The 23601-nt window shown below is 38.3% G+C and overlaps 2 protein-coding genes across 3 annotated transcripts in view; both read left to right on the forward strand.

Moving 5' to 3' along the window:
- Nucleotides 1-4166, forward strand: part of LOC131524350 (segment polarity protein dishevelled homolog DVL-3) — a 35679-nt gene extending 31513 nt beyond the window's left edge. The window contains exons 13-15 of the mRNA XM_058751396.1: nucleotides 166-333; nucleotides 451-666; nucleotides 2633-4166. Of these exons, the coding sequence (XP_058607379.1) occupies nucleotides 166-333; nucleotides 451-666; nucleotides 2633-3030 (782 nt within the window). The 3' untranslated portion in view covers nucleotides 3031-4166. The remainder of the gene's footprint in view (nucleotides 1-165; nucleotides 334-450; nucleotides 667-2632) is intronic.
- Nucleotides 4167-6716: 2550 nt separating this feature from the next.
- On the forward strand, nucleotides 6717-23569 carry ap2m1b (adaptor related protein complex 2 subunit mu 1b). Of its 2 annotated transcripts, XM_058751594.1 has the most exons (12): nucleotides 6717-6954; nucleotides 9688-9794; nucleotides 13846-14111; nucleotides 15347-15429; nucleotides 16670-16805; nucleotides 16918-17062; nucleotides 18413-18427; nucleotides 20171-20290; nucleotides 20378-20513; nucleotides 20604-20701; nucleotides 21440-21551; nucleotides 21805-23569. In XM_058751594.1, exons 2-12 carry the CDS (start codon nucleotides 9721-9723, stop codon nucleotides 21937-21939), a joined length of 1320 nt encoding a protein of 439 aa, XP_058607577.1. In that variant the 5' UTR covers nucleotides 6717-6954; nucleotides 9688-9720; the 3' UTR covers nucleotides 21940-23569. The 2 variants fall into 2 exon arrangements, with proteins under 2 accessions (XP_058607577.1, XP_058607578.1); XM_058751595.1 differs by lacking the exon at nucleotides 18413-18427 and having other exon boundaries at nucleotides 6719-6954.
- Nucleotides 23570-23601: the final 32 nt, after the last annotated feature.

Here is a 23601-nt window from a genome sequence, read left to right on the forward strand (position 1 = left end):
GTCTACTTTTTCACAAGGGTGAATTTACAACCACTTTTGTATTTGATTTTATTGGTAACAATCATAATTGTTTTAAATAATAATTTCAGATAATTCATTAAATTGAAGTTGGATGTGGATATTCCGCTAGTGTCTTCAGAAGTAAAATAGTTGTTTTCCTCTCAGGTTCAGATGTGGTGGATTGGCTCTATCATCACGTCGAGGGCTTTACAGACAGACGGGAGGCACGCAAATACGCCAGCAACCTGCTAAAAGCTGGCTACATCCGGCACACTGTCAACAAGATCACCTTCTCTGAACAGTGCTATTACATCTTTGGAGACCTGTGCGGCAGTGAGTTCCTGATCTTTAGTTCTTCGATTTTTCCCCACTCTTTCACATCGAAGCATCTTTTATTTATTCATTTGGAGTAAACTCTATTCCCTCCTGTTTGTTCCTTTTCTGTCTCAGATATGGCCAGTCTCACCTTGCATGAACATGATGGTTCTAGTGGAGCGTCTGACCAGGACACTCTGGCTCCGTTGCCTCACCCTGGTGTAGCTCCCTGGCCGCTCACGTTCCCTTATCAGTACCCGATCCCTCACCCGTACAATCCCCACCCTGTGCACGACCCCAGCTACAGCTTCACTGCAGGGGGCGGCAGCGCTGGCAGCCCGCACAGCGAAGGTGAGACTGCGTTCGATCAGGGGCGGAAATTAACCAGGGGCTTGGGGCAAAAATGCCACCACAATGAACAATAATGCCCTCCAAATTCAGGATATGGGGGAAAACTGCACTTGCCCAACTAAAGTAAAACTATTATGATTACATCGCAATTAAGACGTATGGCATTACATTTAGTTCTGCTCAGCATCAGCACATTAGAATGATTTCTGAAGGATCATGTGACACTGAAGACTGGAGTAGTGATGCTGAAACTTTGCATCAATACAATACATTTTAAAATAACCTTTTAAAAGATACTAAAGAGACACTAAAAATTTAAATTGTTATAGAATTTCACAAATGTTTTGGCATCAATCATAGCAAGAACTAAATAGTCTGTGCGTAGAACTTCATCTTTAATAACATGACATTTTGGCCAAATGTCAGAAAAAACTGAGTGCTGACATACAGTAGCTCCACTAAACTTCTAATGATGGGCAAATCACATTCGGTGGTTAAAAACCTTGTAACTCCACTTAAGCTCGATTTTGGTAAAATGTTAATCTTTGGCAATGCAATTATTTAAAAAAAATAGTGTTTTTTTTACATTTCCTGAAAAGTTTTGAAAGTACAAGGTTTCAGCCCAACATCGACGATTTTTAGGATTTTTAGCTATTATAGTCTTTTGTAGGACAAAAACACTTTATTGTGGCACGAGGCCTATAGAGGCACAAGGCCTTGTGCGGTCGCACACTTGGCTCAGCCCTTGCGATGGATATATATATGTGTGTATATTAGGGCTGCCCCCTAATAGTCAACTAATCGTTAGTCAACCAGAAGAGGCTTGCTTGACCAAAATTTTATTAGTCGCACAAAAAAAAAGAAAAAGAAAAAAGTAAAAAATCACGCAGTCCGTGATGAACAGATCGTTAACGGTTAGTCTATGGTAATACAGTACATCGGGCAGGACAGCCAAATGCTCGCCTGTCAAATATGGTGTATCATGTGAAATATGTAAGTATTAGCAACTTTACATGGCCGCTCAATCAAATGTTAACCTAGAGAAATGTGCGCTATTGAAGTGTCTGTGCAGAGTGTGTAAGCTGTACAGTAGCAGGACGGATGGAGACGCCGGTGCGCACACTGTTTCTTAAAATACTCCCTCATTTTTGGTCATACAGATAAGAGTAATACATCTTTCAAATCTGTAAAGACTCAAAACACAGAAATCGCATTTTGTAAACACGCTTTTGTAAAACAATGAAAGCAAACAGGATGCGCTTTCTGCCGTCTCAGTCTCTGTGAACTTGAGCACGAAACTCATGTCTGCATTCAAATGAACCAATTCAAATGGAAAACAAATATTCTCAGATTATGTAATCTGTATGAAACATGCATACAGGCGCATCCACTACTGCGATGATGACGAGTCAGTGTCAGTGTCTCCAACTTCATCTCTTAAGCCAAAAACAATGACAGCACTAGTTTACCAAATTATTAAAATGTTAATGCATTCTCCTTACTGTTTTTCCCTGACACATTCACAAACATTACTTCTGCTGGTGCACTGTGGCAAGCTTTATGCGTGTGCTCGAGTAATTAATAGGCTATGAAGGCAATTGAAGGCTCATTATATGATTTATATGGTTTATTAATAAACGTGCGATTAAGTCTACTATGCTTAAAATGAACGACTACTAGTCGACCAGAAAAATCCTTAGTCAAGGGCAGCTCTAGTATATATATATATATACACACACACACACACACACACACACAAAGGTAAAGAAAAAAATGCCCAGGAAATCACTTCCAGGGGGCAAATATTTCCCCTTAATGCCTCTTTCTGATCCTGTGGTCAACTCTTCTGCCCTTATTATATCTGATCCAATGACAAGGCAAATACATTGAAAAGTGACCGAAGAATTAAACCTAAAAAGGAAGTCGCACTTTTCTTTTCCTTTCCTTTCTTTCATTTTGCTCACAGGCAGTCGAAGCAGTGGCTCGAATCGAAGCGGCAGCAAAAATGACGCAAACGTAGCGGCTGGAACCCAAGCGGCTGGAACGCAGGAGTCTGGAGGCCGATCCGGCAGCGGCAGTGAGTCTGAGAAAAGAGAGAAGGCTCCCAGCGAGCGCTCTGCAGCGCCCCCTAGCGAACACAGCGTGCGTAGCTCACACACCATCCGGAGCGTCCAGAGCCTGGTGTGTGGAGCGCCCGGCCTCCCTCCGCAGCCACAGCCACAGCCACAGACACTCGTAACAGCAGCGCCGGGCTCTCCTCCGGACCGAGACCTGGCCTCGGTGCCGCCCGAACTCACAGCCTCACGCCAATCTTTCCGCATGGCCATGGGGAACCCCAGTGAGTTCTTCGTCGATGTCATGTGATGCTCTTCAGTTGACCCCGAGGGTCGACTCACATGCTCAAGGCACTGTGAAATCAAGAAAAGAAGATGTGGAGGAAGACAAGAAAGAGATGCATTGACTTTTTAGTGGCTGAGTGTCCCTCCTAATGTCCCTCCTGTGTCCTGTGGCTTGCACTTTCTTCAGTGAAGAAGACTGGAACAGATCATGTATCCCATCATGCCCTCAGAGACCCGAGGTCTCTGATTTAAGGAGACTCTGTGCGATGCAGTGATGAAGGTGAATGCTTGCTGGTTTTTGTGTACTTTTTATGTACTTTACCTGAGTTTTTTTAATATTTTGTCCTCTGACTGGTTTATTAACCTCAAGATATGTTTTTCAATCAAAGATTAACTAAATTAAGCAGGAGAGAAAAGCATGATATGAGAAGAAAATCACCTTTTGCATTTTAAGAATGAACAAATCATTTTTAATGATTTAAAAAGACAAACGCTATCAAAAGATAGAATCTTTGGCAATTATTTTATATTTATGGATTTAATTTTCTGCTAAGAACAGTGGAGAGTGAGAGAGAAAGAGAGAGAGAGTTTTTAAGTTTACAGACAGGCCTTTTAAAGCCCGCCTTACTCTTACTCTTTATTAAACATGATGCATGATGTCTTTTGTTGTTTTAATAACCTGAACTGATGAATTGTGCACAATAAGACCAGGGACATTTATTAAGTAAATCAAGTCAATTGTGGTTTGATATTGATTTAAAGAACTTACCTGGGAGATATTCAGTCCTGTAATGTTATTCTTTGTAAACATGTACTGAACCTGCAACAGTGATGTTATGTCAATGTTATCAGCAGTCCTAAAGCAACCCGATGATGCACTATTATTCTTATAATATGATGGAGAGCAGCTCTCTTCACTCTCTCACTCTTCCCCAAACGACACAGTACTTAATATGTTAATGTCTGTCATCATTAACCATCAGCACTCTACTTCTTTGTTTCTCTGTAAACCTTCCTCTTTTTTTTCTCAGATGCATTTATCACATTTTGAATTATTGGAAACAGGTAGTATTGAATGGTTCAATTTAATACTCGCTGTACACTGTTTTATGACAAAACAAAACAAATTGTTTTATTTATAAATATAGTTTATTGCCTAAACACCGAGTGTGCATCTTTTCTGGTCTTTGTGTGAAAAGAAAATCACTTTTATTCTTCTGCAGTCATGAAGACATAACAAAACGTCGTCTTCTACTACACAACATAATATTAATATTAATACATAATTCCTTAAAACTTTCTGTACAACCAAAGAATGCGTTCTTGTAAAAAAGAAGTGCATTTAGCTTTTAAATAGAGTGCTAATTACAGAAAATAGCTATATTTTAGAAAAACATACTTAAGTGCAAACTGAATGTGATGTCTTTGGACACTTAAATGCATGTTATTTAAATTTATGTTAAATGCAATTAGTTGAACTTTAGTGTATATCGCTATTTGTAATTTCATAATTACATCTGTTGTCTTTGAAATATGATTAAAGTGTACTGCTGAAATACTGACAAGCATTTATAGTAAACTAAAATATACTTTAATGTTATTTCTATTGAAACTTGTATGTAATATGTTAGTCAACACATCAAAATAAGTGTGCTTCTTTAAAGCACGACAAAGGATTATTAAAACAAGGCTTTACTTCAATGTAATTTCTTTTTTATTTGACATCTCTTTAATTTGACTCTCTTTAAATGCACTTAAGTGGAGTTTTAGTATGAAGTACAAGTGCAAATTCAATACAATTAAGCACTTCTTTTTCACAAGAAACACAAGGGAATTTTATATATGTGCTCGGGGGAAGTCACAGCTCATTTCCACTCATGCTTCATTTAAGTTGGTCGAAAATGATGGATGGATTTTCTTTCTGTTTTATTCTCATAAAGAAAGTTTTCCCACACTGATTCTGACAGTCTGCCAGCGTTTAAGTGAGAAGAATATATTTCATTCTCTTGGGCTCTCAGAAGAGCTGTTCTATGATTTATATTTCCACTGTATCAAAGCGAGATCCAGGGACCAGCCGTAATTTATATACAACTCAGACTGAACACATGATGAACACACTTCAAACAAATCATAACCCTAAAAAATGAAACTTTAGCACGTAACCTGTCCTGTACTCTCAGTCTGCATCCTTTGTGCTGCAGACGTAAATCATGCAGCTGGTTGAGGAGACTATTGCGAGTTTGCGACTACATCATCATTCAACAATAAAATTGATGAAAAATCCCATAAACTTCCATCGTAGGGCTTTTTTTGATATTTGGCTTCTCCGGTCCTCCACCAGTGTGATTTACTGAAATCTAAGCAAGTGATGTTGCTGTAATGATCTGTGAGGCCTGGATTCATTTTGTTTCTAAAAATGTCCTGGATTCCAGAAAACACTCACAGAGGAAAAGCAAATGCCAGCACAAATGATGAAAACCTACTGAATAAGAAAAATATTTACAGCTGTCTGTAACCCATCATTTGACAAGAGGAAGCATCATCAATCGCAGTGAAAAACTTCATTTCTTGGCCTCCGAAGGCACACATCTGGAGTCAAATCCACTCCAACAGTCTTCAAGTTTATTTACACATTTTAATATTCATTATGCACAGGATGCCATATTTAGAACAGAAGAATATTGTCAGATCCAGTAATAGCTCTGTTCTCTTGAGACATTATACAGTGAGATAGTGTGTGTAACTTGTTAAAATACTTTCTCCTTTCATTTTAATGTTCAGTCAACTATAGGCTGACACTCTGCATTACATTTGTTAAAACTTTAGGGATTGGAAAACAAATTGTGAAAAAAACAACATATGTTTGTTTGAGCTATATGTGTAACGGTGTGTGACACTTTACTATGACATGAACATTTCATGCATTTTTACAAAAGAGAAAATGAAGTTGTATAACAGTCAAAAATCGGATTGCATCTCAAACCCATGTGAAAAAGAAGCACACGTTAGCGTACTTTTAAAAAGGTAATTTATTATAGAAAAAAAACCTTTAAAATAATGTACCCTGAATGTAAAGTTTCTACACACTTACCGTAATTGCATGTTATTAACAACTACATGAAAATGTATTACGGTTTAAATGTATATTAAATGTATGGTGCTTGCATCTTTGTGTAATATTTCTACGTTGGAATTTAGTGCATTTAAAATATAATAAATGTAATTAATGTAAAGTAAAAAATTAATACTGGGTAAGAAACCTCAGTTTAAATTATAACCAAGTACTAAGTGTTCTTTAATATGTTATTCAACACTTCATTAAAGCATGACAAAAGATTATTAAAACAAGGATTTTAAATGTAAAAAATTTGACATTATTAAGATGCACTTTTTAAAGTGTACTCAATTGTTATGAAATATATAATGTAGCCTACTCTCTTCAGTGTACTCTCTTTAAGAACACTTAAGTTGCATTTTATTTCATTAATACTAGATTATCTGCAAGTACAGTTTTTTTTTTTAAAGATTTGTGCACATTCAAAACAAGTCAGCAAACATCTTTTACACAAAGCTATTTATTCTTTAAGTTTTTGTTTGTTATCTGCTACTAAATGCCTACCTACATCTCAAAATGACACACGTAAAGTGTCCCTAAACGACCTTATTTTCTTGTGCGGAGGTTGAGTTTAGCACAGAACATCATCCGCTGATCGTGTCTATGGGACGCACTCGGTAGTGAACCCAACATGTGTGCGCGCGCGCGTGTCAGCTGACGGCTGCAGAGGGAGGGCGCGAGCAGCGGCGACATCTTGGATTCATGAGTGAACGGTGACCGCAGCCTAAAACACCGAATACGCGGAATAACACGGAGCCTCGGTCAGAACCGGACACAGCTGCCTCTGCTGAGCCGGTCCGGTCCGGAGGGACACACAGAGACTGACACACAGAGGTGAGTGAGGGACTGAGGGAATCCACCGTCCGGTCAGTCGTGACACAACCGAGCTGGGCTAGTTAGTTAGCTTAACCAGCTAACTAGCCGGACGCGGGTGTTTGACGTTAGATACACTGATGGAAATGTGTTAAATGAATAACATGGAGTATTTGGGATCCGATAATTAAAGAAAACATCGTTTAATACGCTTAAAGTCGTGATGTCTGTGCGTTTGAATGGAAAGAGCTGCGACTAGCGCTACAAACCTTTACTGTCAACAATTTTGGTCCATCTCGGACAAATATTTTGAATTAAATAATAAAATCTGTTTTATTGATTCTACGATACAGAAAGCAAACAACATGTATTTATATTTATTAGTGTCTAGTGATTTTGGGGCGAGACAGACAGTCGCAGTGGGCTGGTCCGCAGACATGACGGATGCGGCAGAGAATCACGAAAAATGACATGTTCATTAAAAATAGAAATATTATCAAATCCGGGACAGAACTGCCATGTGAACTCTTCTGGTTCTCCATCAGCAGCCATGATGGATGCTGTAGAGCTGAGAAATTACATCATCATCATCAAAATATTCATCATGTTATTATGAATATTCAGATATATTCATAAGGCACTGGAACTGTTGTGACAGGTTTTATTGTTGTGTTGTCGAGTGGGTTGTAATACTGTGTGCAGGCTATGTAGACTTGACCATATATTAATAATAATGTCACTCATAATTCATTGCAGAGGTTACACCTGCATAAGATGTTCTGTGTTCTTGTCATTCAGAGAGGTGTGTGTCGGTCACGGGGGAATGTAAAACCTGACATGAAATAATCATTAAAATAATTACAAATTAAATGGAAGAGAACCTTTAGACAAAATATAAATGTTTTATATCATATTTGATACATCAGGCTTTTGTGGCTCATATAGTATGATATCGGGAGAATATAGAGCTCATATTTGAAGAGGAAAAACCTATCAATATTATTCATGGGACAAAACTGGGGAAAAATGCTGATATTAATACGGCTTGTAGATATCACTTATCACTCTATCTCCCAATAACAGGCTGTGTCTTAGTAAGACTATGTTTAAATGCTTAATTTGATAATTAAATCTGTTTTTTTTATTGTGGAGGCAAAACAGTGCAATCCAATAATGACTGAGAGATGAACAAATAAACTTTCCTTAAAAGCCTGATGATCATATTTGATTACATTTTAACATGATTTTTTTAATAAAAAAAAAAAAAAGTAAATCTAAGTTGCTTCTGTCTAGTAAGTGTTTATCTTGAAATATTACCAACAATATAAAGCTATTCTTGCTTTTAAATATCTGTAAAGATTAACAGCTAAAAGACATGTGAACCATGACCTGAAGGTGGACATTTTTACAGTTTAGCCTATAATAAAAGGCATTTTACTTGCTAAAAGTATAAACTCTCACTCAGATGACAGAAGGCTGGTAGTAAATTGTGTGCAACAGTTGCCATCCACGTTTTGATCATGATGACTATTTAGAAGGCTTAGAAATTCATGTATCAAATATAATGCAGTAGACTTTATAGGGTTAAGCATTCATCCATCAGAACAGACTGAAATGAGTCTGAAGGCAGGATCGGTTCATTAGTGTTCTTCTGCAGTCTTGAAGCTTTATACGGATGGTTCACTCAAAACCTAATAAAAAGGCTGTCATTGTTTACTCATCCTTATTATCCAGTTTAAATAAATACATATTTTAAAGTAAACACAAATATTGTGTGCGAATAATTTGTCCTAATGTGTCTGTCACAGATCATTTACACTTAATGAAAGAATTTTTGAATGTCCGTTGGTGCGGTCTGCGCATTTAAATTGTGCGTTTTGTTTTGTCTTATTTATTTTTCAGGGTTTTTTCAGCTTGATTTCTGTAAGGTGTATTTTTAGATCTTTCTGAGGTGTGAACAGAGAGGATTACAGGAGCAGGGCATTAGTGGAAAATCTCCACGTGTTTTCAGCATCTTCATGGTTGTGCATTTTAATCTCTTGTTAAGCTTCTAAGGCAGGTTTTTTTTTTTGCATTTTTTTATTTTTTTTATTGCATTTTTAACAAATAACCTTGAAAATAATTTTTTAAAAGTCAAAGCTGTTGACTGTAATTCAGCAATTAAAAAAAATGAATTTAGAATATTTAAATTCAATGCAACAAATATTATCATGTTGTGTACATTAGGGTTGTGCCAATAGACGATAGTATCGTGTATCGAGGATAGTCAGATGTCGCCTGTGGCTGATGCCTTTGACGATAGAAAGACTATTATTATTATTATAAGTAGTAGAAGTAGTTAGGGTTGGAACTATATAAAAAAAAGTATTTTTTAATTCTATTAATATGTTTGTTTGCAAAAAATTAAGGTTATTTTCTCTCTTCTTTTTTTTCTTTTTTTTGGAACTTGCTTTTTACAATAAAAATCACAAAGATAAGAAATGCACTCTTTCATAAGAAACAAAAAATCCCATATTTAATAGAGGAGTATTTTTACACTACAACCCTTTAATGAGCTATGAGGCCAAAAAAAAAAAAAAATAGTTGAATAATCAATATTGTGTATCGGCGATCTCACAGACTGACGATATGACAGTTGATCATATTGCCCAACACTAGTGTACATACAATTTAAAGTGTATGTCCTTATTTTTTTAATGAGTTCCCCATCCAGTGACTGACAGCTTGGCTCCGCCTCTTTATTCAATTTTCCAGCATGGCTCGTGAACACTGAGTGAGACCACCACCATGATCGGAGGACTCTTCATCTACAACCACAAGGGCGAGGTGCTGATCTCCCGTGTCTACCGTGATGACATCGGGTAAGTCGTGAGGTTGTGTTTCAGGTGTGGAGAAGTTGGGCTTTGACTGCTTCAACAGGAGGTAGATCTAGGTTATAACATCAAGGGTACATGTCCTCCATGTTCATGCATATCAAGTTTTCCTGATGTGTCGATGTGCTTCCTTTTCCACATTTTTTTCCTTCCTTATTCACCTGTAGGAATGATTCTGTAGGAATAAAAGCAGTCAAATGTTGTGACCCACCTGTTTTTTTTATATGCGACCCAGTTCCAGCTTCATCTTCACCCGGGATGTAAAGAGAAAAGGGAGTGAGGAATATAATGAAGATCAATTTTAAATCACTGTTAGAATTTTAGAATGAATTTTAGGCCTCTGGTTGTGTGGAAGTTCCTTTCTGGAAGATCCAGGCATCTTTTAAAACCACAGAGATGGTCTGTTCAGAGAAGGGTTGCTATGGATACAGTGGGTCTGTACATCGCTGCCAACTCATACTGTCGCAGTGTGTGTGTGTTCACGCACGCATGCAGGGCTGTATGAGAAAGAGAGATCATTAGATGAAGTCGCAGTGCGTGTGCATGTCGAGTGTGGCTGGAGGAAAGGGAACTCTGGGAAGTAGACGAGATGGGCTGAAACGGTGTATGTAGCGTAAAAACAGACAGCTAAAATGAAGTGATGATGACTATTTTTATATATAAACCCAGTGAGTGATAAAGGAAACATAAGCTTGGTTCCAAAACCTGCTGAGTTACCTACCTAGACAGACAGCATTTAAAGTCATCATGAAATTAAGGCCCAATTCTATTTTATACCCCTTCCCCATGTCCCTTAAAACAGGAGGTAGGGGTGAAAATATTCCCCTAAGAATTGGGACACCACTACTATACCGTCACACGTCATCATACGTCATCTAGCTCCTACAATACACACACCTATACTGGTGTGCTCGTGTGCGTTAGAGCCTTACCGTTCTATATGAATGCGCTGCTTACTGACACACTCACACACACACACACATATCGGAGATCGCACAGCTTGCACATCCAGGAGCAACGAAACTTGTCAATGCTGCCCCACGAGCCACGACTTTTATTAATAACAGTTTAAGTACTGAATCGCTGCATTATATGTTCCAGCAACGAGAGGATAAAATCACTACTTTTGAAGTAAACTCACTCATTGTAAAAAGAGACGCGCATACACGCAACTTTCATCTCTCTCTCTCTCTCTCGATTTGGCAATATTTGAGAAAAGGGTTTAGCAATTTCTAGGGGTGTAACGGTGCACGTATTTGTACCGAACCGTTTCAGTAAGGGTCTTTCGGTTCGGTACGAATGTGTACCGAACGAATACAGTTTTTTTTTTTTTTGTTTGTTTTTTCCAAGAAATTCAAATAATAAATGGCGTTTTGACAGTCTCTGATGTGGTATGACAGATCGCTGGGACGGTTCAGAACGTGCTGGTATAAACCCAACACAAGCATTGACTCGAGCGGCCGCGATCAGCTCCGGTTCCTGTGTCTGAGCCGTGATGCACCGCAGACTTGTACAGAGCGGGGCGTGAGTGAACGCCATCATTCCTTCCTCTGTACTACTAGTTTTAACACGAATAAACATGACTGAACATCTCATGCCTCATGTAATAGCTCAATGTTTCAACCGTGGAAAGACATCAACAAAACAGCGTTGAAATAAAAATGTCATGTAGCATTTCAGTTATCTCAGCAAGCCATCAGTGTCCACAGCTCGTTAGTTCACGAGAGAAATTAAGTCTAGAGAGGAGCATTTCGCGAAATATTACACCATATACTCATATTTTACTAAACCTGTCGGTCTATATTATTTAATATGTTTAAATTAATCTGTTATGAATCAATGCTATGACAGCCAGTGTGTAATTGAATATATTTTAACAAATAGCCTAGAAATGTTTGCCTATTATTTATAAGTTAATTTAAAAACTGCATTATGTGCAATTTACATGTTTGCATCCAATTTTTTATTTTTTTTAAGTTGAGTGTTGATCATTTATTTAAAAATAGATAGAAATTAAATTTAAGTTTGGGTTAAGTTAGGCCTAATTGTAACCTTATAATGTAAAAGGGCTCCCTATAGTTTTAAGCATAAGCTGAGGTAGATTTTTATCACTAAGAAAATTTAAACTATAACTGAATGTATTTAAAGAAAGAGCAACTTGTTCAGTAAACCATTGTTTATTTTAAAAAAAAAGGATTAGTTTTTCCCCCTGCTGTAACGAAATCATACCGAACCTGATGACGTTAAAACCAAGGTACGTCCCGAACCGTCATATTTGTGTACCGTTACACCCCTAGTAGTCTCAGCCTCAGATGTCACGCCCACGGAAAGTTGGCTAAACGTCAGATGCATATGGCACACTTATCTGGAAACACTTTAGGAGTTTCGAAGTCGTCATCGAATTGGTTGAATTATACAGGATTTCCAGGAGATGTGTGTCACGTTCTTTAACATTCCGCCTGGAAACAAAGATGCCGTGACGCCAAACCCCCTCACGAAAGAAGAAAGCCGTCGTGTTTACAACTGATGACGAGCGCTTGTCAGGATCAACTAAATGCTGAATTTTCAAAAGTATGTGAAAATTTTTAAATGTAAATATTTCTTTGAATAACATGCCTGTAAATATGAACTCATGATTGAATGTAACATAAAACAAATGATTACTTTTCATTAAAATCTTTATTAATGCCAAAAATGCTTACATTTATGTGTCTTTTGTTCGCTCGGGCAGCCATGTTGCCGGTTTATGCTGAGATATTTCTCATACCCCTTCGTTTGAAGTGTGGTCCTGAAAAATCTTCGTTTGAAGGGCTATCTGGCCCTTCCCCTACCCCTCCAACCAAAAGAGAATCAAGACACCCCTACCCCTTCACTCAAGCGCGCCAAACAGAGGGGTATGGGAAAGGGGAAGGGCTAAGGGGTATAAATGGGATTGGGCCTAAAGCTCTCTATCTACAGTTTGTGTATATGTTTAAAAAAATTTGACCTTGAAATGTTAAATCAGAATGTCATAGTTGAATCTTCTGAGAAAACACCTCTCTGGTGACGTATACAGGTCTTTTCCAATCATTTAGTAACTTAAACTCCGCCCCTGGAAGCTCACGTTCATCTGCCTCCACTTTTGAGTGCCACGCCCACATCTCAACATCCAATCAACAACCAATGCACAGAACCAAGTCTTGCTCTACATTGTTTCTTTTTTGATAATCTGTTACACTGACTGTATGGATGTACGTCACAGAATGGAAGAAAAGATTTGTCGCTACTTCTGATTTTTTGCCACTTTAAGGAATTGTAGGTGTACTCAAGATCTCTTCCAGGTTAATCCAAGTTTCTGTCCTAACCAGCCTCAAAAAGTTGCATTTTGTCGGTTCCTTAAAGGATGTCGCTTACAGTAGTACCCTATGCATTTTGTGCTGTGCAGTATGAGAGAGAACAAGGTTTTCTGATTTTCTGTTTTGTTTCACGCTGCATTGTTTACACTGTTTAGGGCAGCACTGTAAGATGCAAGTAATTAAGTAAAACGACCAGTAATTCCTGGAGAGAGCTATCCGTTAGCATTCCCACCTCAATGGTAGTTGCTTGGCTGGCACATGAACCCTCAGAAATGAAATTAAAATGAGACTTTTTCTTTTACCTAAGTTTTGGATGTGATATGTATTATTATTTTTTTTTTTCTTATTAAGAATGTTTTTTAGTGCTTATCATGTGGTTAGCCTGGCAACATGCTAATGTTAAACTATTAGAAACATATGTAAAAAATCTCTTGTGCACTTCACATTACAATTAATATTACACATTTAAGTAGAGCAATCCAATCATGTACAAGGTTTCAGTTTAGTGGAGGTGTTGAGTTTTTGATACCAGAACTATGAGCAATTCCAACTTGCTTTGGAACTAATAGCTTTTGGGTTGCCAGCCCAGTTGTTTGATAAGACTGCAACTCTTATTTATTATTTTTGTTTAGTTGGTTAATCTAACAATTATGTTGCAGATAAATCTACCCCAATCTCACACCATCTTGATGATCTTTCTGCAGGAGGAATGCGGTGGATGCGTTCCGCGTGAACGTGATCCACGCCCGTCAGCAGGTACGCTCACCCGTCACCAACATCGCCCGCACCAGCTTCTTCCACGTCAAGCGCTCCAACATCTGGCTGGCTGCTGTTACCAAGCAGAATGTCAACGCAGCCATGGTGTTTGAGTTCCTCTATAAGATGTGTGACGTCATGACTGCCTATTTCGGCAAGATCAGCGAGGAGAACATCAAGAACAACTTTGTGTTGATCTATGAGCTTCTAGATGGTATGAGGACTTCTCTTTCCTGAATTATCCTTAAATTATTACTGAAGTAAAAAGATATTCGCCTGTCTGTTGCTTCGAAGTAACATTGATTATACTGCAGTTGAGTTTTCTTTTCCCTCCAGTTCCAGCCATGAACTCTCCCACAACTGTTATGCTGTTGTTTTTTTAGGTTTTGATTTTTATGAAATGTCAATGAGAAAATCAAAACCTAAAGAAAATACTGCACAGACAGACAGACATCTCCTCTGCTCTCTGAGATGGATGCTGTTAATATACAAGTGAAGTCACATTTATTTGTATAGCACTTTATACAATAGACTGTTTCAAAGCAGTCTCACAGTAATAAACTGGAAAATAACGCTTTCGCTGTTGCACAGTTAATCAGTTATGAAACAAATTTACTTTCTGCTATAAAGCAGCTCTACAGAACTGCCATGACTGATTATGATGTTCCATAAATTTAGAATCCCTTGTGATGCCTGACATTTAAGACTCAATGACATGGATTGATGAGCACAATTTTCTTTATTGAAGATGCCGACAATATTATTTTAAAGCTGTAGTTTACATCCCTTCCATATACAATCTCACTTTACTGACAGTGTACAATGGACAGAAACAATGACACATTTATAAAATAAGTTTGATGGTTGGGAAGCAACATAAGCATAAGTGTAATATTTCAAAACTGTCTTTTACTTGAACAACATTATTTATAATTTAATTTAAATACTGAACAATTACATTTCATTTAAATCATATATACACACACACACACACACATATATATATATATATATATATATATATATATATATATATATATTTTATAATAATAACATTACACTTAATTAAAACTAAATAATAATTTTAATAAATATTAAAATTGTAAAATGTCTATAATTTAACTCCCTAAATTATATACATTTAAAATGTATACTTGTTTATTGTATAGTTTTATATCATGTGTTCCATCATATTATATATTACAAATATTTATTTATTAGGGGGGGGGTATTTTAGGGGGTTGTTTTTTCTGGTTAAAAAAAGGCTATTCATTTTTAATGCATTTATCTAAAAGTTTTTGTCAACATGTTTAAGAGTACACCAGTTCAACACTAACAGGCGTGATCCAAAAGTTCAAAACCAAAACTCCAATTTTGACGTTATGGATTCTGTAGCACTGCTGTATTAGTTCAACACGGTCATAGTTTTTCTCTTTGCCCTTACTGTAGAGATCCTGGATTTCGGGTACCCCCAGAACTCTGAGACCGGAGCATTGAAGACCTTCATTACTCAACAGGGTATTAAGAGCCAGGTGCGTTCTGAATGAATCGCCAGCATTTGGTCCATTAGGTTTCCTAATATGTGAATGCTTTATGAAAATGGACACTTAATGTACCTGTAACAGAAGTGTTGAAATCTGATTTTATGGAGCAAAGCCTTTGTTGAAGCATGTGGAATCTGAACTGTGTGTTAATGTTTCTGACACCTTCATCTTCACCTTCATCACTGCTCACCACGTGCCTGATGACCTGTAACTCACTGCTTCCAGCATCATGTAAGCACAGCTGTACTTATACAGTCATGGAGTGCTGCAGTGATGATGTATTTTTGTAGGCCAGTCTGGAAGTTATCATCCCTCGACAAAGACCCAATAGGATTTTCCCATTGACTTTTAATGTTTTGGACTCGTTGCAGAAAATTAGCTGACCAAAATGTATTTATGATTCTTACATGTTTTGTTCATCATGATAATCTTTATGATAGTTTTCAAAGACCTCATTTCAGGAATTTAACCAAAAATCCATTTTTAACCGGACGCGCTCAGGGGTCATATGATGCGATTTCATGTTTTCCTTTGTCTTTGGAGTGTTACAAGCTGTTTGTGCATATATAAGATGCATAAAGCCGCAAAGATTAAAGTCTCAAAGCAAAAGAGATATTCTCTCTAAAAGTTAAGACTCATCCACGCCTTCCTAAAATGCCTGCTTCAAACGCACCCCCACAAATCTACGTCACTGTGTGGGAAGATTTGCAGAACACCGCCCAAATGTATACGCAAAGAAAGAAGGTGCAACTTTTATTCTTGTTGTAGTATTGTTGCCGCTGCCACCGCCGTGACGCTGTGTGTTTCCAAATATGGCAATGGGCTTAACATTTCTGTCACACACTTGAGGTATCCGGCCAATCACAACTCACTGGATAGCTGGCCAATAAGAGCACGCCACGCTTTTCAGAGCGAAGATCTTTGTAAAAAATCTGCGCGTTTCAGAAAGGCAATAATGTACGATATGTGGAAAATGTGTTTTTCGAACCTTAAACTGCGTAAACGCATTGCATTACACCAAATACACAAAATAATGTTCTTTTTAGCAACGTCATAAACCCCTTTAACTCGCTGGCCTACAAATACAGCATCCCTAAAGCTCTCTGTACCTCACTTTTATATTTTCACAAAGCTTTACATGACAACTTGCAATACAAAATATCTGGCATGTTGTTTGTTTGTGCTCATGTTTCTCTCACACTCTACACTTTGCATTCCTTCCTCTCAGACGAAAGAGGAGCAGTCTCAGATTACCAGTCAGGTCACCGGACAGATCGGCTGGAGACGTGAGGGCATCAAATATCGCCGCAACGAACTCTTCCTGGATGTACTGGAAAGTGTGAACTTGCTGATGTCACCGCAGGGTGAGCCTTACTGCCCTCTACTGGCTGAGAGTTACAGTACTACATGGTGGATTCATTACTTTGTATTGAAGCCTCATGTAGTGGTGTTTTCTGTGCGTCTGTGTGTGTGCAGGTCAGGTGTTGAGTGCACATGTCTCAGGGCGTGTGGTGATGAAGAGCTACCTAAGCGGAATGCCAGAGTGCAAGTTCGGCATGAATGACAAGATTGTCATCGACAAGCAGGGCAAAGGTGGCACGACTGATGACTCGGGCAAAAGGTGAGTAGGATGACACTCGAATGGAAATGTGAGAGCCACTGTGGTGAGTAAACCATTGAACATTGTATATGTTTGGTACTAATTGCCATTTAATGACTCATCATAAGGCCAAACTAAAGTGTTGTATTTAACTTAACACTTTTACAAATTGAATTATTTTTTTTTTAAATTATAGGGGTTATGAAATGGAAAATCAAAATGCCGTTGATATTTACACATATAAGATGTTACTCTACAATAAAAAAAAATAATGCAAGTTTAATACCTCCAAGCAAACTCCACAGTTTAAAATGAGTTTTCTGAAGGGCAGGTGTAGAAATCCCTCCGTTTGTGATGTCATGATTTTCCTCTACATGCCCTCTAACATGCATATGCAAATCAGTGAGGTTTGCTCTTGGAAAATCATGTCTGTGCATAAATCACTGGTTCATTACAGTCTGACTCTGGTTCAAACATATATCACTGTATTTTAGCGCTGAGCATCAAAATACATGTCACAAAATACTGTGCGTAGATACAGTGCAATGATGTTTGCCAGTCAGAGCAGTAGCTGTTTACTTGTATTTTTGAAAGAGGTAACTCCACTTGAAATGATGTGTTTGTGACAGTGAAAGATTGTATGGAATATTATCATTTTGTACAAATATTTAAACTTTTTTTTTTTTAAAGCAAAAAATTTGATAACTGCATAAGCTAATTTCCAGAAACATAATATAAACATCTGAAAATGCATTTTATTACCCATTTAAATTGAATTTAGCACAAACCCCATGCAGTTCCATCACAAACCCTAGAGGTTCACAAACCCACAGTTGAAACCTGAATTAAAAAAAAAAACTGGAGTTGAGGAGTCACATATTAGTGACACAGTTGATCATATTTTTGAATCTCTCCCCTCCAACCCCCCGTCATATAAGAACTTCTCACAATCCAGTCGATTCCTGATGAATTAAATCCTGTTGAATGTTCTGATTTACTTAGAAAATTCATCACATTGTTAAAGTAAAATGGGTTATAAATGCCAGTTCACAGTGACTTTAAGAACTAAACAGATTTGATTTGTATAACATCCCCCTCAGTTTAGAATGTAAGGCCTTACGAGCAGAACAGTTGGACACAATATTACAGGAAGTCTCACATGGAGCGAATTCATTCCTCCTGGCTTTTTTTGTGTTCTGTAACATCCCGTCTTGCAGTCTCACTCTCCCCCTGTTGCCTTTTGTGCTAGTAGATATGTGTATCTTTACAGAGGAATGTTTGATTCTGAGCTGGTGTTGGCTTAGCCCTTTATTTTTTCCATTTTTTTCTGTTGATTTGTGTGCCTCTCTCCTCTCTCCCGCTGGACTTCAGTGAGTTGGGGGGCAGGTAGCGTAACTCTCACTCCTGACATCACCTGATCTATCACCTTCACTCCGTCCTGTCTTGGCCGTTTGTCAGCTGTCTTCGTGTCATGCCATCAAACGTCTCAATAAAGATGATCTTTTTGCATGGGATGACACTGCCATTGCCTCCTGATGTGAGGTGTTTAGCAGCTCTAGGCAAAGGAGCGTAGCGTTTTCTTTAGTGCATTTGTCTCGTCTCATACAAACAGTCTTTCCCCTGTCTTGTTTTACTCAAAAGCCTCTTACCTGATTTAACTGATAGCCATTCTCATTAGAGTCTGTGTTAAAAGTTTTTTCTTGTGACCCCTTAAACGCCTGTCCCACTGGACTCTGACCACAACATAACGCTATTTATTTTAATCTAGTATCAGCAAATCACAGCCCTCTTACAGACCTTCCCGTGCAGTTTTGTTGTGGTCACAGTGCTAGAAACACAGGTCCCACTTTATATTAGGTGGCCTTAACTACTGTGTACTTGCATTTAAATTAATAATTTGATACAATGCACTTATTGTGTACATACATGTTTTTACATTGTACTTATATTTTTAAAAATACCTATATGTAGGTACATCTGTAATTAATTTCTGTAATTACATTCATAATTACTCTGTTGACGCATCCCTTACACCTTAACCCACCCTTAAACCTACCCATACCACCAAACCTGTCCCTAACCTTACCCGTATCCCACCTCAATAGCAGTAAAAGTGTTTTGCAATACAATAAGTACATTGTACTTATATCAAAAAATAAATACATAGTAGTTAAGGCCACCTAGTATAAAGTGTGACCGAAACACATCCTTCCCAACATAATGATCGTATAAGCAGAATGTTATTGTGCATCGTGGGTAACAGAGGTAGGCGGTATGACCACAGTCTTGCATAATATAATAATCATATTTATTGCAATATGCTCTAAAATTAAAAAGTTTGGAGTTGGTATTATTTTAAAAGAAATTAATATTTATATTTAGCAAGGATGCATTAATTTGATCAATATTACTGCATTTTTGGTCAAATAAATACAGCCTTGTGAACACGAGACCTCCTGCAAAACAATTTTAAAATTACTGACGAGACAACTTTTGAACAGAAGTGCAGTTATTGTTGATGGAAACTAAATTGAAATGGTTTAGATATTAAATGAGACGATTTTTGGATAATTCACTGAATGAAAGTTACATAATATCATTTATGTTCTCTTGTTATTTGGAACTTGGACAAAAATAATTTAGTAAAAAAAGAATTCCACATTATGCAACACAAGTAGAAATTTCACTAAATTGTAATTGAATAAGCAACATTCACAGCTGTTGTAAAATAGCTATTAAACTTCACACATCCGTTAAAATCATAATTAATGCACCAGGTTGTGAGGTTGCTTGACAGTTGTAAACAATGTAAAGCCCGCTTTGTGTTGTGCCTAACAACAGCCTTTCTTTTTCTCGTTCGGGACGCATCAAGCTTTGTATTTTCGCATCAATTCATGTTTCTTCATCACTCATGTGTAAATGCATAAACAGCTCTTCCCACCGATCTAGCAATCTAAATGCGTCCTGCGTTATCTCAATCTTTACCAGTTGACCATTTTCTACCGTGTCACAGTATTTATCGTCATGCCGCCCACCCCTGATGAGTAATGTGTGTTTGGTCTCTCTGCAGTCTCTGCTCATGCTTCATTGTTTCCTCATCGTTTCTCTCCTCTGTGTCCCCTGCTGCAGTGGGAAACAGTCCATTGCGATCGATGACTGCACTTTCCACCAGTGTGTCCGTCTCAGCAAGTTTGACTCAGAGCGCAGCATTAGCTTCATCCCTCCTGATGGAGAGTATGAGCTCATGAGGTCAGTGAAAAGTGTGTGTGTGCGCGCACGTGTGTGTGACTGCATATGAGTGTGTCACACAGCACAATGACAGTGTCCTTGTCTCAGGTACCGCACCACTAAAGACATCATCCTCCCCTTCCGTGTCATCCCATTGGTCCGTGAGGTGGGCCGCACCAAGCTGGAGGTAAAGGTGGTGATTAAGTCCAACTTCAAGCCCTCCCTGCTGGCACAGAAGATCGAGGTGAGATTGACAGCTGAAATAGCATTCATTATTCTCAAAGTGCCTTATTGGTTGAATATATTGAAGTGTAAATCGTGTGTTTCTCTACAGGTGCGCATCCCTACTCCACTCAACACCAGTGGGGTTCAGGTCATCTGTATGAAGGGAAAAGCCAAGTACAAAGCCAGTGAGAACGCCATTGTTTGGAAGTACGGCTTGATTTTACTGTACAAGTTCATTATCTTCATTTGCGGTTTCATCTGTTTTGGCCATTCGCACATTTCCCTCAAAATGTTCAGTTTCAAATCGCACTGTTCAGGTTTTTACCCTTCTACTAGGGAATGAGGATTTCATAAAACAAAATTTGCTTCGTTCTTTTTCAAGACTATTATTAACTTGTGCTCCCGCTGTCATGGAAAACCTGGGAATAGCGGGGTTTACGTTTGTAATTTCAAGGACCGTTTGTTTAAAACCACAGAAAGTTTTTATTTTATTTTGTCTATCCATGCATCCAAATACTCCACCCATCAATACAAATACCTCATCCATCCATCCAAATATTTTATCCATTCATCCACCAATCCAAATACATTATACATCCATCCATCCGTCCATCCATCCAAATACTCCACCCATCAATACAAATACTTCATCCATCTATTTATCAATACAAATACTTTATGCGTTCATCCACCCATCCAGATACCCCATCCATCCATCCGTCCATCCAAATACTCACTTGAACATTTAAATATCAGGATGTTTTTGCCTTTTTGGAGACAATTTTACAATAATAAATATTCACTTAAAACTGTAAATCCCAAGGATTGGAACTTAACATGCAAATAAAAATCTTTCTCAGAATTCTCTTTAAAGTTGAGATGAAACGGAAGTAGTATTTTTTTACATATTGTGCTAATTTTTTTTTTTTTTTTTTTTTTTTGTAGGATCAAGCGAATGGCTGGTATGAAGGAATCTCAGATCAGTGCCGAGATTGAGCTGCTACCCACTAATGACAAAAAGAAGTGGGCTCGCCCACCCATCTCCATGAACTTTGAGGTCAGTCTGAATCCCTGAAGCCTGCAACCTCTTTCACACATGTAGACATTGACTTCATTAGGATGTTCTGCAGTTTGTTTTTCAGCATGGTCTCTAAAACTGGACGGATATTTTTATTGTTCTTTTAAGTGGCAAGCCATTTATGCTGATACAGTAGTATACCAGGTTGTTTTGAGATTTTCTTTAGATGCTTGGTTTTCTAATGCAATCTCTGTTTAATGAAGCTAAGGGTCATTTTCCTTTTGTTTTCTAGGTACCATTTGCTCCATCAGGACTGAAAGTGCGCTACCTGAAGGTCTTCGAGCCAAAGCTCAATTACAGCGATCACGATGTCATTAAATGGGTGCGTTACATCGGTCGCAGCGGCATCTATGAGACCCGCTGCTAACAGCAGCCCTTCTGTGAGGAGGGGGGAGAGACGCAGACGAATAAATGGGTGGGATGAACAGAGGACGAAGAGAATGGAGTTATTCATTGTCTCGCTCTCCCCTCCCTTCCTCAACTTTTTATACGGGGCTCTGTTCACACCGAAAACATCAACAAAGGGAAACCCAAAAAGAACATCCAAAACATCATGAATTCAAACAAATGTGCCCTTCAGAATAGTTTATCTGCAATGATGGAAATTGTTTATCCTCATGAACTCCCTCCAGAATTTCACTTGCTATGAGATGAGATGTAAACCCCCACTCGTTTCTCCTTTCTAATTCTTCCACAACATGCATTCCAGACCCCCAGTCTCCATTGAATCCCAGCTAATTTGAGGCTCGGGCCCCTTTTCAGTCCGGTGATTAGCGCTGAAGCTGTGTTCCTGCTCACAGGCGGTATCAGTGTGGCCATTTCCGGCTCCTAAATCCCTATCTGCTAACCTGGACCCTGAAAACATACCCCGTCATTCTTTGTTTTTGTAGTGGTCCCTCCTAAGAGTATTAGTTAGGTATCGTCCACAATCTTGTTCTCAGTGAATTAGTGTAAACGTTAAGCCAATGGCCCCACAATGTTCTTGAGCGTAACTTTTCAGTGTCCATCCAAAGTTTTATGTACGCTGATGTTACTATTTGGATTTTGTCTTAATTTTTTGGTTGTCTCAGTGTAAAAGAATTTCTATATGTGACCAAAATGAGGTGCGAGGACGTTTGAATTAAAGCAGCAAATTGTACTAATGCTTAAGTCCATCTGTCTGTGTGCATATATGCTACTGTATACACTGTAACAAAACCACCACACCGATTCAGGCGAGTTTCAGCTTTCATTTGGTGTCATATAGTGACTGGTGCGTATGTGTGTGAGAGTCAGGGGTCCCCAACATCTCTCAGGGACTTTACATTTGTGCTCTTAACCTTCTTTCTGTGTCATACTTTAACTTTCATCATCATTCACCACTTTGTTTACTTGACTGAAGTTTACCGTCAGTCTTTACGAGTCAGTCTTTGCATCAGCGAAATCTCTCCCTGCATTTCAGCATTTCTCCTGGGATTAGTTTGAAGGCAAATGCAACTTCAAACAGACGCATTTCACTAAACGCATAAGAGAGGGGCTAGAATATTAGGGAGTCCCATTTCTAAAGCTCTTTCCTTAGTCCCGATCTATGGCAGGAGATTTTGGAGATGTCAAAACATATAAGCCACATCTGCCTTTAAGGTCTTGAACACCGTGCTCGCTCCTTTCATGTGCATATAAACTCTCCACTCTGCGGAAGGCGCCGGAGGATTTATCTTAATGCGAATGCATTTTGGTTGAGCAGCACAGAGATGGAAGCACAGTTTAGAGATGAGCTCACTGTCGACTACTACGCTCGTGGTATCTACGTTACATTTCAGGCAACACTACAAACTCGACCCTGCAGATTTAAGTGTGCATCTTCTTGAACACTTGTGTCATTACACTTACAGCGTCTGACCTCAGTGTGTTACAGCTCTGAGAGATGATGAGGCTCCTTTTGCAGTGTATCGTCTTCATTTGGTAACTTTGTGACTGTCGTCTTAATCCTAATAAAATGTGTAATCAGTTACTCTTAATGGAGTTGGTGTTTTTGTTTCATATTATATAA

Source organism: Onychostoma macrolepis, chromosome 18 (assembly GCF_012432095.1).
Source record: "Onychostoma macrolepis isolate SWU-2019 chromosome 18, ASM1243209v1, whole genome shotgun sequence".
Taxonomy (NCBI): domain Eukaryota; kingdom Metazoa; phylum Chordata; class Actinopteri; order Cypriniformes; family Cyprinidae; genus Onychostoma; species Onychostoma macrolepis.